The sequence below is a fragment of the Prenolepis imparis genome, unplaced genomic scaffold (assembly GCF_030444845.1).
Source record: "Prenolepis imparis isolate NDT839.2.m4 unplaced genomic scaffold, iyPreImpa1.0 SCAF_11, whole genome shotgun sequence".
NCBI classification, from domain to species: domain Eukaryota; kingdom Metazoa; phylum Arthropoda; class Insecta; order Hymenoptera; family Formicidae; genus Prenolepis; species Prenolepis imparis.
Window position 1 is genome coordinate 14,378,534 of NW_028141169.1, and position 15,885 is coordinate 14,394,418.

At 34.7% G+C, this 15,885-nt stretch overlaps 1 protein-coding gene across 3 annotated transcripts in view; it reads left to right on the forward strand.

The window, feature by feature from the left end:
• LOC145942505 (uncharacterized) overlaps positions 1-15,885 on the forward strand; it is a 53,972-nt gene that overhangs the window by 33,108 nt on the left and 4,979 nt on the right. For all 3 annotated transcript variants that reach the window (XM_083049302.1, XM_083049303.1, XM_083049304.1), the window contains one exon: positions 12,562-12,654. In XM_083049302.1, coding sequence (XP_082905428.1) covers positions 12,562-12,654 — 93 coding nt within the window. The remainder of the gene's footprint in view (positions 1-12,561; positions 12,655-15,885) is intronic.

Genomic DNA, 15,885 nt, shown 5'->3' on the forward strand with positions numbered 1-15,885 from the left:
GTTCCGACTATCAAGAAGTTACGTGGCCGTGATAATTACGCAAGCTGGAAGTTTGCGATGCAGGCGTATCTTCAACTCGACGATTTATGGGAAGTCGTGTTAGATGAGATTGAAGACACTAAGAAGGACAAAAAAGCACTTTAAAATTAAAAATAATATTGACAGTGAAATCAATAAATTACTGTCATATACAAAATGCAACAAGTGCGAAAGAAGCATAGGATGCTTTAGAAAGTGCATTCGAAGATTCAGGCTTAACAAGACGAGTAGGTCTATTGCGTAAGTTAGTTACTACTCAGTTAAGCAATTGTACGTCGGTTGATGAGTACGTAGACCAGATTACTAGTACTGCACATAAACTTAATGATATTGATTTCAAGGTCGCTGACGAGTGGGTAGGAACCCTATTACTTGCAGGGCTTCCTGATGATTACAGGCCCATGATAATGGGGCTAGAAAGTTCGAGTGTACCCATCACCGGAGATACAATTAAAGTAAAACTTTTACAAGATGTTCAGGTACATGAAAAAGTAAAAAATAGCAACAGTGAAGCTGCGATGTACGCCAAGAAGAATAAAAAAGGAGGAGGACCTCCTAAATATTTTATATGCAACAAGCCAGGCTATTTTGTAAGGAATTGTAAGAAGAACAAAAATGAAGAGAAGAAACCTATTAGTAATAAAGAAAAAAAGAAAGCATTCATGGTTCATGAAGAAAAGGAAGATAATCATGTTCAAGAATGGTTCTTGGATTCAAGAGCATCTTCACATATTACAAAGGATATTAATAATTTAACAAATACGATATCAAAGACTGACGTGTTAATTACTGCAGCGAATAATACAAACTTTGCTTCCAGATCAATCGGTACCGCGGAAATTCAAGTTACAAATGGATAAGAGATATCAAACATGGAAATAAAAGAGACGTTATACGTACCTGAAGCTGCTGCAAACTTGTTGTCAGTGAGCAAGATAGTAAAGAAGAATCATATTGTCATTTTCAATCCATATGGTGAAAGGATCGAAGACGAAAATGCAAAGTCATTGCCACCGCATCGGAAGTAAACGGTATTTACAAGATTGATCAACCGATGAAAAGCAAGACTCATTCTTATTTCGCCGAGGATAACACAGGTATTTTGTGGCGGTTGGGACATTTAAACAGGAATAGTATATCATTATTGAAGAAAATGTCTACCGGATTAAATGGAGTCCTAATTAACGGCGCCTCATGCGAAGACTGCATTAAAGGTAAACACGCCAGGGATCCATTTAATGTGAATAAGAGACGTTCTAGCCATCGATTAAAATTAGTCCATTCAGACTTGTGTGGACCAATGGAACAAAAATCAATTGGTGGAAGTAGATATTTTTTAACTTTTATAGGCGATTATAGCAGGTATTTATATGTATATACACTTACTCACAAAGATCAGGTGCCAAAGACATTCAAGGAATTCAAGAACATGGTAGAGAGGCAGAGAAAATAACTGGCGAGAAAATAAAAATACTCAGAACCGACAATGGGAGAGTATGTGAATCAAAAACTGAAGATGATTCTGAAGAATAGCGACATTATTCATCAACAGACAGTAAGATATACCCCGCAACAGAACGACTTAGCGGAACGTATATATTGCTCAAAGTAGTAGATAAAGTTCATACACTGCTACCAGATGCCGGATTAAGCAAAGAATATTGGGGAGAAGCTGTGTCAACTTCTGCTTACTTATTAAATCGTTCACCAACGAAAAGACTATGGAATAAAACACCGTACGAAGCTTGAACAAACCGGAAACCCAATTTATCGCATTTACGCATATTTGGATGCCAAGCTATAATACAAATACCCAAAGAACGAAGGAAATGGGATTCAAAATCCCAAAAATTATTATTCATCGGTTATTGCGAAAATAGAAAAGGTTACAGGTTAATAAATCCTACAAACAAGAAGATCACGTTTAGTCGAGACGTAAGATTCCTCGAAAGGAAGAAAAATAATTCAAACAGCGAGGGAAAGAAAGAAATAAACATAAATCTTACAGAAGACAATAAAAATAAAGAAGAGGAAGAAATAGAAGAAGTTACAAGTGAAGCAGATGAAATCGAATTAAGCGAAAATGAAGAAAACGAAAATACAAGCGAGAACGACGTAACTGCAAACGAAGAAAAAGATAAAGAAGAAGTTAAAGTAGTAGAAGAGCTAAGGCGTTCTAAAAGGAAAAGAAAACCATTGCCGGATTATGTAACATATTATGCTACAAATGAAGAAGAAAGAACAGAACCATTAACGGTAGAAAAAGCTTTACAAGGACCTGACTCTCAAAAATGGAAGGAGAGCATAGAAAGTGAAATGAATTCTCTGGTGAAGAACAAATCATACGAAATAGTAAAGCTGCCAGAAGGTGAGGAAATATTGAAAACTAGATAAGTATTCACGAAGAAGAAGGATAAAGCGGGTAAAAGGAAATTTAAAGCTCGCTTAGTTATAAAAGGTTGCAGTCAGAGGCAAGGCATTAACTATCAGGAAACTTTTTCTTTAGTGGTGAAATAAGCGTCATTAAGATATCTTTTTTCATTAGCAGTAAAAGAGAATTTAAGAATAGATCACATGGACGTAACCACAGCGTATTTACAAAGCAAAATAAATGAAGAGATCTATGTACAACCTTTGAGTACTTGTAAAAAAGGCGTCGAAAATGGAAAGGTATGACGCTTGAAGAAAGCAATATATGGATTAAAGCAAAGTGGAAGATACTGGAATAATAAATTAGATGCAGTCCTAATTGATCTCGGATTAACACGAATAAATCCATGTATATATTCATTAAAAGAAAATGCAGATCAGAGATTAATAGTAGCAGTATACGTCGACGATCTACTCATTTTTTCGAATCAAAAAAAGTTAAGAGAGAACATCAAGAGAAATTTAGAGAAGAATTTCGAGATGAAAGATCTCGGTACTGTTAAAAAATGTGTAGGAATGAATATCACAAGAGATATGGATGAAAGAAAACTATGGATTGATCAGAGAGATTATATAGAAGATTACTTAAGAGATACGAGATGATAGACTGTAAAGCAGTGGACACACCGTTAGAATTAGAATTAGATTTCAGCGTTAGCAACGGTAATGTAAATAAAAACCTTATCAAGAAACCATAGGTACCTTATTAAGAAGCCATAGGGAGCTTATTATATTTATCACAGATAAGTAGACCGGACATCGCATTTGCAACTAGTTTATTAAGTAGATTCAATAACTGTCATACTACGGTACACTGGAGTGCAGTAAAGCGCGTTCTCAGGTATTTAAAAGGTATACTAAATTATAAGTTAGAGTTTAACAGTGAGTCAAATTTTGATGTATATAGTGATGCAGATTGGGGCAATAAGTTACACGATAGATATTCTGTTACTGGTTTATGCGTGAAAGTAAATGGTGGGCTCATCTCATGGTACAGTAAGAAACAGAAAACCATCGCTTTATCTACCACAGAAGCCGAATATATGGCTTTATCCTTTACAATTCAAGAGGCTCTATGGATTAACCAATTAGTTAATGAGATAGATAATAAGTCTAAGAGATCGATGATTATACATTGTGATAATGTGGAGGCGATACACTTAGCTAAAAATACGGTTACTAGTCAGAAATCTAATCATATAGACATAAAGCATCACTTTATTAGAGATCACGTGAATAAGGGTAATGTGGAGGTAGAGTATATATGTATAATGAGTCGATGCCAGCCAATGAATTAACGAAATTTTTGACTAAACTGAAGCACAATTCTTGTGTCAAATTTTTTGGTTTAAAAGAAGATAGTTAAGTTGTCCTTCTTATTGTTAGTTTTTATTTTGTTTAATAAATATGATAGATTTCTTTTTTTTTTTGGTCATATTCATGTGGGGGTGTTAGAGATAGTGAATATGGGTGCGTTCGGTTTGAGCGCTTACACGCTTAAAGCGCTTTTAAGCGTTATTCACATCGTTCGCTTTGGAGTTGTAAGCGCACAGATCGACTAATGACGTCATCGTGACGTCATAACTTCTGCTCACAAACGCTTATTCCTGCGAGGTAGGGCAGCATGAGCGTGAACAAGCGTAAGCGCTTGCGTTCATTTCGGAACGCATTGTTAACGCATGGTATCAGTGAATTTGGCTTAAGACGAGCATTATGACAGAAATAGTTTTTTTAAAAGATGCGGAAACCGACCGCGTGTACAAAATATATGGAACACGGCAGATGAAGTAAAGCATATATTTGCGCAAATATAATTAACTTATCGCCTGCCATCTTGATGCGCTTATAGTCGCTTACAATAGCCAAAACGAACGGTATTCCTAACTGTTGTGTAACCGCTCAGATTCCAAACCGAACGATTGAAAACAGCGCTTATAAGCGTGAGCGCCCAAACCGAACGCACCCTATGACTACGTTGCTATAATCTAGTAAGTCTCTTTCTTTGGTTTTGTATGCTATGGTCGTGGTTACTAAAAAAAAAGGACTACTACAAAAGGTTAACGGCCAAGATATGTTGTATTCTCCTTTGTCGTATAATTATATAAACAGTTTCTCGGTAAAATCTGTGTTTTTTTACTCTGCTATATATCCTACATTTTCTATGATTATTATATTTTCCTCGTCATCTTCTTCTTCTTCAGTATTTTCTTCTACGTTTTTTATATCTTCCTCATCATCGCTTAAAATTTCTTTATTTAGATCTAAATTATCTTTATGATGTGTGTGTGTGTGTGTGTGTGTGTGTGTGTGTGTGTGTGTGCGTGCGTGCGTGCGTGCGTGCGTGCGTGCGTGCGTGCGTGCGTGCGTGCGTGCGTGCGTGCGTGCGTGCGTGCGTGCGTGCGTGCGTGCGTGCGTGCGTGCGTGCGTGCGTGCGTGCGTGCGTCGTGCATATTAGAGATTTTAATTTTCTCTTCTGTCTTCTTCTGTTATACATATATTCGCATCTTTGCTAATTATATACTTCCATTGAACTCTATACATACTGGAATGAGCAATCCCTATTCATTTCTATTGTTTGGCTGTCGCCGAGAGAGAGATACATTTGGTGTAATTGGCATCCTTTTTCTATCGATATAAAATCTTATTAAAAAACATCGACTCGGTTATACCATGCAGTATATATGTCATGCACTCATATACTATAGGCTATAATCTTATTCAATATTATTTATTTACACTAGTGTTTACAATTAGTAGAAATTGAAAGTAAAACTAAAAAGAAATGTGAAAAAGATAATAAAAAAAAAAAAGGTAGTAAACTGAGAATTATGTCACGTGACATACCGTTGACCAATCAGGTAATATTAGAAAGGGATGCCAATCACACCAAATGTACCTCTCTCTCGATGACAGCCGACCAACAGGATCACTTATTCCAGTATATATAGTTCAATGTATACTTCTCAGACAATTATTATCTTTTTATTGGCTCCCATAATCGATATTCAGTCTACGTATAATCAACAATTTTTTATATAGTTTTATTTCTATTGTCTAATTTTCTAATATTTTCTCATATGCTGCATATACAACCAAAGATTCTTAAATATTTCAAGTTGGATTTTTTGCTATTCCACATCTCATATGTTGTTTGTGTATTTGTCGATCTTCTGTTGTGTAAATACACATGTATGTACATAGATTTACATGTATGTATTTTCCTCTACTCATGTTACCATTGCTCGGGTTTTTTCAATATAATTATATTTTTTCAATATAACTATAATTTATACGATATTTAAAATTCGATATATAAGCGTACATTTTTTGGTCTCTTTTTTGGACCATCTTCAGCGCAGTTTTGAAATGAAAAGTCTAAAATATGTAATTTGCAACTAGCAACTACATACTTTTTTTTTAAACAACTATATTTTTTCTTTTACACTAATTAATTGCTCTCGTTATTTTTTGTATAAAAGTATTGAGATAAAAATATTAAAAAATAAATATTTTATAGTTTATGCAAAATTATGTCAAATTAAAGTATAAAATATCAGAAAAACACATTATAGGTTTATCTATAAAAAACTGAAAGACCTTGAAAACTAAAAAAAGCAATTAATAAAATATCTATCTATAATATCTTACTATAATCATTTTAAGAGCCTCTTTAAATCATATATGCGACACAAAAAAATTTTGACCGATTCACTAACAAAATAATTTTAGGTGGATACGCATACGTTACACGGTTCACCCTGTATGTACAGGATGGGGCAATAATTTTGTCCACCTGGAATAAGTTTGCTATTTTTAATAATATGGAATAATTTTGTTGACAAAAGTTGTATAATATCGAGGAGAACGTGATGATAGAAATAATTTATTGTGAACGGAGACGTAGAAGAGATTTTAAGAAGATATATTCCGTTTGATACAAATTGGATATGGTTGATTGGACATAGAATTATTGGACGCACGATTGGACACCGGACGATTGAACACAGAACGACTGGATACAATATGACTGAATAGCATGCACATTGCACGATTGGACACTGCACAAATTTCCACACGAGTTTGTAATTTTCTGCGCAAAGCGAAGTCTACCAATGTCGACTGGTTCTTTCAGTTTTTAATAACATCAATAATTCTATTTTACAATTACACATAGATTTGCAACTTTGCAAAAGTAAACTCATTCACTACACCTTATCGATAGAAATTATGTCCCATCGAGCCTGTATTCAATTATGCGATGTCCAATCATATGCAATCAATCGTGCAATGTCCATACTATGGGTGCGTTCGGTTTGGGCGCTCACGCGCTGTGAGCGCTCACGCTTATAAGCGCTGTTTTCAATCGGTCGGTTTGGTATCTGAGCGCTTACACAACAGTTAGGAATACCGTTCGTTTTGGCAATTGTAAGCGACTTAAGCGCATCAAGATGGCAGACGATAAGTTAATTATATTATATTTGCGCAAATATACGCTTTACTTCATCTGCCGTTCTATATATTTTGTACACGCGGTCGGTTTCCACATCTTTTAAAAAAACTATTTCTGTCATAATGTTTGTCACAGGTCTAGTTTACACCGATCGTTTGATACGCGTATCAAATAGTAAATAACTATTAAATTCGTTTATTCATTGGCTGATCAGCTCAAATGCACTACTTGATACGAGTATCAAATGATGGTGTAACTAGGCCATAAGCCAAATTCACTGATACCATGCGTTAACAATGCGTTTCGAAATGAACGTAAGCGCTTACGCTTGTTCACGCTCAAGGCTGGATTATAGAGGCCGTAAATTTTTTTCGTAACCGTAAATTTAAGGATTCAACCAATCACCGTTGCCGAATCAAGCAACGCGATTGGTTGAATCCTTAAATTTACGGTTACGGAAAAAATTTACGACCTCTATAATCCAGCCTTCACGCTGCCCTACCTCGCAGGAATAAGCGTTTGTGAGCAGAAGTTATGACGTCACGATGACGTCATTAGTCGATCTGTGAGCGCTTACAACTCCAAAGCGAACGATGTGAATAACGCTTAAAAGCGCTTTAAGCGTGTAAGCGTCCAAACCGAACGCTATATCCGATCGTCTTGTACCCAGTCATGCTGTGTCCAATCGTACGATGTGTAATCGTGCGGTGTTCAATCGTGGGATGTTCAATTGTACAGTGTCCAATCGTGCAGTGTACGTGTCCAATCATGCGATGTTTAATAATGCTATGTCCAAATCAAGCAGTGTTCAATCGGAACGTGTTCAATAGTGCAAGTACCCCTAACGGGTACCATCCAAGATCATCTTCATTTTTTTTATTAGAATGCTATATTTTTTATCTTTGATATAGAGATTATTTAGAAGAGTTCAATAAGCTATCATAAAATGTTATTCAAAATTACAAAAAGTGATAAAGTGATAATTCCCTTACGTTACAAAAGATGTAGTAGTGTATGTTTATTGATGCAAATGAACATTACTTCAAACATTCCGTGCATACATACAGTTAATTGATTAATCACTCTCCTATAGTAATCAAGTAAACTGTGAATATAAAGTTTTCATTTGACGAATATGTGCTCCTCATTTATGAAGAAACTTATCAAAAGTCAATAAGGGTAACTTTTGTACGCTGAATGGTTTCCAAATCGTTTGCATCCTTTATATCGGATGTTTTAAAGGTTGTATCAAAAACTGAGAAAAACCTGAAATTTTGCTATTGTTTTACGTAAACACAATTGGCAATCAGGAGCAGATCTCAGGTATTAAACATATTAGCGCATTAGAGGCGAAAATCCTTGACTCGAGTATTGGCCAAAGCCGCACTGTGAAAATGCCAAGAAAAAGCAGTGTCAACGAGAAAAAATCCTGAAATCCTGAAATCGGCAGAATCGTTAGTCAGAAAAAGAGCATAACGGTTAACACAAAACTATACGTTTAAACTGTTATACACAGCAAACCGTTGCAAAATAATTCGTAAAGTATTGTAGGAACCTCCCTTCTATCAAGTGTCGTGACAACAGATTCAGGCGTACTTCGAACGATTACATTGCAGCGCGGAGCGCGGGACATCATGAACAGTTCCGACGCAGAAATAAAATATATCAACTATTCGAGATTAAGGAATGTCACATTTCTTATGACTCTGTTTATGGAGCATGAGATGAATTATCGGTTTCAGCGTATGAATAACTTTGTGTTTCAACACAAGTATCACTTACAATAACCTTAGCCGCTAAAAAAGGGACTTTTTGAGATTCATACGCCTAAAGAGTTTAGAACCCACATACATACAAACTAAAGACACTCTGTACTTTTAAGTAAAAAATAATATTTGCTGTCACTTAATCACACAATGTGAGTTTATGCGAGTTTTAGCGGTTATAATATATTGTACGTATGATGCGCTATGACTTTTGGAAGTGATCTTCCAAAGTCCGAGTTTCTCGTTAGAGAGCCGGATCTAGAGTGTGACGAGCGAGGCACTCACCTCTGGCGAAAGACGTGAGGGGGCGCAGAAACGAACAATTGTATTGTAATTAAATAAATTAAACAATTTTTAGAAAATTTTTTTTTTAGAAAAATTTTTTTTAGAAAATAATACTAGCAGTAACTTATGTACTACTGCATCCAAAGTATGTTTAACATAATGCTTGTGTTTTGTGTGTGTATGTAGAGGGAAGGGGGGGACGCCAATTACTAATGTTGCCTCAGGTAACAAAATATCTAGATCCGGCTCTGCTTCTCGTTATCGATTTATTTAATTAGAAAGAAAGAAAAGTATGATGATTCTAACCAGAGTCACATATCGTGCTTCGTTTCTGGTTCTTCTGTTTATAGTCGTTTTACATTTTTGTTTTCGCTGTTTACTCAACTTTTGAGAATTTGACCGTGACTTGCTTGTGCCTGATCACTTCTTACTTTGTAATATTTTATCTTTATCTTTTATTTCTAACATCTTTAATATCTTTTTATTATAACCTTTTTCAATCTACTGTACTTTTACAGTTTATTCTTCCTCAATCTTTTCTGTGTTCTATATTTAATGTTTAATGTTAATAAATGATCGGGTTACGACATCTCTATGAAACAGATTTTGGGACGCGGTTTCTTACAACAATCTTTAGTGCTTCTTGCCTGTTTGAAGTAGTCTTTAGATATTGGAAGATCTTCAGCATTATATTGGTATCCAAAAAAGATCGTAATGTTGCTCAACTAATATTTTCTCGTGCTAAGAAACATGATCCTTAAGCTTTTCGCTGCACATATTATTGATCATCTGACTAATTGGATAATCTTAAATAAAAAATTCAATTTAACGCAAGAGAAATTACTGTAGGGATGCTAGGAGTACAATTTTATCTTGCAAAAGATTTTTACTGACGCGCAAAGGTCTCGGTAGCAAGCGGTCATGGCATAACTGGACTTTTTCAGCATGTTTGTACTGATCCCGCATGTAACGATTTAATTGTTGCTCCCTAAAAATATGCTTTCTGCACATAAATGTCTATAATAATCTATGTTCATAATAATATATGCGTACAGCTTATAATATTGCATATTCTTACTAGTAATTACTCTAAAATTAATATCGCAAAATTGCTCCAATTGTAATTGCCAAAAAAGAACTACAATAATTTAATATAAATTTTTTCATGGGGGCTACATGATAAACTGTATATAAGATTCTATGTATGAAAAATTGATTGGCAGGATTCCATTGGCACATACACTTCTCCCAATAACACATCCATATATACATATAGGGAAAAGTGGGGCAAAACCGGGTACTTTTTTGGATTTGTCTTCCTACAAAAAATCAGAAGACAAAAAAAATCTACTGACCGTTAGTAGTGTTAAGTAAACCTTAAACTACGAGAAAATAAGGCTAGTTGCTGAAAAAAAATATTTGCTTACCAAGGACAAGATTTTTCGAAGTAGTCAAAATACCCGGTTTTGCCCCACCGGTAGGCTAAAATCGGGTACTCATTTAAAAGCGTGTAAATTACCGTACAATTACGAAATCTTGATTTATTTAAATCATAATACAATACAAAAATGCACAGAGAGAATTTTCTTTTAGAATTTATCCTAAAAATCATGGTAATCATGGGACAATATGATATGAAAAAAATTTTATGAGAATTTTTCTGATTAATATTTATCACAATAAAAAATAATATCTATCACAATACAATAAAATATAAAATATGTTTGATTAATTGTACTAAAAGTATAGTTTCACTAAAAGTATGGTAAAATTAATCATATTTTTAAAATTCTTTCCATATTGTCTCACGATTACCATGATTTTCAGGGTAAATTCTAAGAAAATTCTCTCTGTATGTATTCTACAAACAAAAATTACAAAAAAAGCAAATATCTTGCTCTATATAGCTGCAAAACTCATGGACCCACCCTTAGCATGTAATGCATTGTATCTGGCCTTCGATTGATGTTAAGTACAAATTATTGCAAAAGATGCAGGCTACATCTTTTTTTTCTTCTAAAGATAAACTGTCTTCTTGCTTTTTTTATTATTTAATTTTTTAATCCTATATTTTTTGTACCCGGTTTTGCCCCAACACGAGGAAAATAATAAACACGGCGGCTGTATATTCCGACGTAAAAGAAACGATGAAAACTAATGCGATCTATACTTTCTAATATGTACAGAATTCAATTCTGCATTTATCAAAATAAATGCTTTGTATAGAAAAAGTCCACGACGACTTGATTGTTTTCCGATATCGATCTTTTTTGTTTCGAAAACTTTAAACTTCTCTCAAAAAAAGTATCGTGTATACGTGGACACGGTTTATCTCAGAACAACAATGGCGTCAATTTACAACTAATAACACAAATTGGTCACAAATGACAATGGCCTAGTTTACATCGAGCACTTGATACGTATATCAAGTAGTGAATTTGAACTGATCAGCCAATAACTGAACCAACTTACTAGTTATTTACTATTTGATAAGTGCATCAAGTGCTCGATGTAAACTAGGCCAACACTTATCACAAAGAAATAGAGGTACCCGGTTTGACCAGCCTGCCCGGTTTTACCCTACTTTCCCCTATGTATCAATTAATGAGAGTAACCAGCAAAATTGACTAATCAAAAGATCCTAGTATTCAATTGGCAATGTATGCAATCAGATCTTGCTCGATTAATTTTCTTCGAAGGATTTCGCATATATCCTAAATCTTTGGTAATCCCCTTTATTGGACAATTGGAATAGTCTAACAAATCAAAATTTCTAATCAAATCAGGAGGCGTTTTTCGAATATTGGAGGTCTTAAAGATTTTGATATTGATGGAGACTTTTATTTTAATTTTTAACTAATGTGTGTGGAGAACTTAGTGTGAGTGTATGAAGTTGTCACTTTTATTATCCACTTGATTTTATTGCAATGTATATTGAATAAAAATGGTCTATCGAGCGAGCGCATGTATAGTCTTAGTCAGTATTTATTTTCCATGAAAATGCATGGTTGATCTTTCTAATTTATTATTATTTACTTTTTGTGGCAACTTTACTGAAAAAGTTGTCCATTTTTTTCTAGTTTTTAAGTCCGCCTGCCAAATAATAGATTTTAAAATCTGATTGTCTATTGATCTGTCTACTCATTGTCAGTCTATTTATCTTAAATTACACAGCTTTTATTTCTAGCAATCATTATCGACTTTGTTTATGATTTCTTTCCATTAGTTATTGAAACTTATTTAATTACTTCATATCGCACTAAGAAAAATTTGTATCCTGTGCACACCTACATTCAATTTCAAAGAAAGATTAATTTTTCTTGAAACTTACATCTACTATCCGCACTAACTTTTGCTAGTTCGGAAAATTTAAAATATGTTATGTATACACTACCATTTGCGTCTAGTTTTTACTAGCCTGGGAAATTTAAATTTGTATTTTACTTGATAGTTTAATTTATTTGTCAAATATTATGTTGTCAAACTTGTCAATTTGCTAAAACGTGATTTTATCATTTATTTATTGGTAAAATTGCTATTGGTAAACTTGCGTTAAATGAATAAATGATATATGATATTTTTGTTATGTAGGAATGTTTACTACTACATCAACTACTACAACGAAGTTACATCGTAAAATGGAGATCCAGGCCTTAGACAAATCAGAATCTGATAATAATGATGGTAAGAGAAAAGCTATTTTTTAAATATCGTACATTTTTAAATATATTATAAATTTTCTTATAATATATACATATATATATATATATACATATATATATATACATATATATATATACATATATATATACATATATATATATATATATATATATATACATATATATATACATATATATATATATATATACATATATACTATTAAACAATATATTATATATATATAATATAATTACTATTATTAAATATAATATTTAAATTAAATTTAATGTACATGTAATATAATAATATTTCGATAATAATATAATTAATATATTGTATCAACATTAAAAGTTAAAAAGTTAGCCTACTGGATCAGTGAGAGACGACGTTCTAATTTAAATCCATTAAATTTTTATTTTAAAAATATTTAAAATTTTGTATGCAAAACAAATTAATAACGTTTATGAATAAACAAAAGAACACAAAAAATTTGAAATTATTTGAACGACATCTGTACTTTTTAATGTACGTGTGAAATGCAAGTCACATTTAAGATGCATATATGCACATTGCAATAAACGGAGATTACGTTAACATTTTCTTAATATATTGTAATATTAAATAAAACTTGAACAAGCTATGTTTATATAATATCTTTTCTTTTAAGCTTTATGTTTATTTTTTGAAATATTGACATAATTAAAAATTACTAATAAGTAACAATGTAGGCTCCCTGCATTGATAAATTACAAATTCAAAAGGAGGCTATATGGAGCTACGCGTAGGGTGTAGGTACGTAAATATTAAAAACAAACTTGTTGGAATAACAAATTTATTGAATCTAAACGTTTCGATCCTTTCTTTGCACCTTCTTCAGTAAATTTAATACAATAAATAATAATGGAGAATCTACATACTACCGCACGTAGCGCAAAAGCCGTGAGCCCCCCCTATCGATATCCCATTAGATAGACAAAGTGACATAATATGTCAGGTACTCAAAAGTGGACTCTAATGACGGATATAGTGAGGAATTTCCGAAAGGGGGTTCACTCTTACTCACACACTCATCCATCGCACGTTCACACGACCGTACGCGGACGCGCCCGACGCACGAGTGAAGAAGATATTCGTTTTGATGCTATTTATAAGGCGCCCTACCACGGCTCATAGCCTGTTATCGAAGTCAATGTCAAACAATGTGTGGAATTTATTTCTCCTTCTCTCTCTCTCCCTCTCCCCCTCCCTCTCCCTCTCCACTCTCTCCCTCTCCCCCCTCTTCCCCACCCCCCTCCGTCTCTCTCCCTCTATCCCTGTCCTCCCTTTCTCTCGCTTCCCCCCTTTCTCTATCTCCCTCTCTCAAACATACGATGTATGGAGATTAATGTTACAAATGATTTATGGCTCTCTAAAGGAATTCGATAACAACTAAACGAAGACCGTCTTTCAAGAAATTTGAGGCATATTTGTCACAACAGATATATATGCTTGATTTAGACACTCTGTGTCTTCTTGTCGGTTTAGGCCATTTATCTGGCGCCTGATAAACAGCATCTCTGAAACAAGTCTCTTCCTTAGAAACGGTTCCTCATCCAAGATCTCAACGTTATCCCAATCAAATTCGTGGTTATTCAGCCTGTGATCCGTGATCACGGATTTTTGCGCGGTGTTTCTTTTTATGTGATTTCTGTGCTCCCTAATGCGTGTTCTCAACTGCCTGCTGGTCTGACCGACATAAGAGGCATTACAATTTTGACATGAAATTTTGTATACAACGTTATTATGCCAGTCTTTCTGCAGTGTGTCTTTATGCACGCGGATAAACGAGCGTAACTTATTCAAACCTGTGTAGGACATTTTTACATCTAGATCACGGACCACATGGCTAAACCGCTCGGACCATTTGGGTATGTATGGGACATTAAAATATGCAACGGCGGTAATTTCACTGGATGTGGTCTCTCTATTCACTAACGTCCCATTGGATTTGGCAGTCGACGGCATAGCCGCGAGGTGGAATTTCATAGAAAATAACTGTACGATACCGCGCGTGGAATTTTTGGAGGCAGTCCGGCTTGTTCTTCACTCAACTTTTTTCACCTTTGATGGCATAATCTATCAACAAACCTTCGGAGCGCCCATGGGTTCTCCGCTGTCTCCCATAGTAGCCGATTTAACCATGCGCGATTTGGAGAGCAGGGTGATAGGAGACCTTCCTTTTGAACTCCCGATCTACGTACGCTATGTTGATGATATCGCGTTGGCCGTCCCTCTCGGGACGAGCCAGGAGATACTAAGACAGTTTAACGCGTGTCATAATAGATTACAGTTTACTTTGGAAAAGGGGGGCAATAGACTCGATTTTTTGGATGTTACATTCATTCTAAACCGGGGACACGTTGAATTCGATTGGTATCATAAACCAACATTTTCGGGAAGATATCTGAATTATTACTCCTGTCACCCTCTCTGCCACAAGAGAGGCACAATATTTGGCCTAATAGATAGGGCTTTCTGGTTATCACATCCAAGATATCACCAAAAGAACCTCGAATTGGTCATTGGGGTGTTACGTGATAATGGGTATCCATTACAACTGATTTTTGAAACATTTCACGAAAGGCTTAGGACTTTGTTTGCGAGAAATAAAAATAATAATTCAGGTGACGCTAACAGAACACCTGATACTAATTCGGCTCGCGTTGCATATTTTAATGTCCCATACATACCCAAATGGTCCGAGCGGTTTAGCCATGTGGTCCGTGATCTAGATGTAAAAATGTCCTACACAGATTTGAATAAGTTACGCTCGTTTATCCGCGTGCATAAAGACACACTGCAGAAAGACTGGCATAATAACGTTGTATACAAAATTTCATGTCAAAATTGTAATGCCTCTTATGTCGGTCAGACCAGCAGGCAGTTGAGAACACGCATTAGGGAGCACAGAAATCACATAAAAAGAAACACCGCGCAAAAATCCGTGATCACGGATCACAGGCTGAATAACCACGAATTTGATTGGGATAACGTTGAGATCTTGGATGAGGAACCGTTTCTAAGGAAGAGACTTGTTTCAGAGATGCTGTTTATCAGGCGCCAGATAAATGGCCTAAACCGACAAGAAGACACAGAGTGTCTAAATCGAGCATATATATCTGTTGTGACAAATATGCCTCAAATTTCTTGAAAGACGGTCTTCGTTTAGTTGTTATCGAATTCCTTTAGAGAGCCATAATTGTAACATTAATC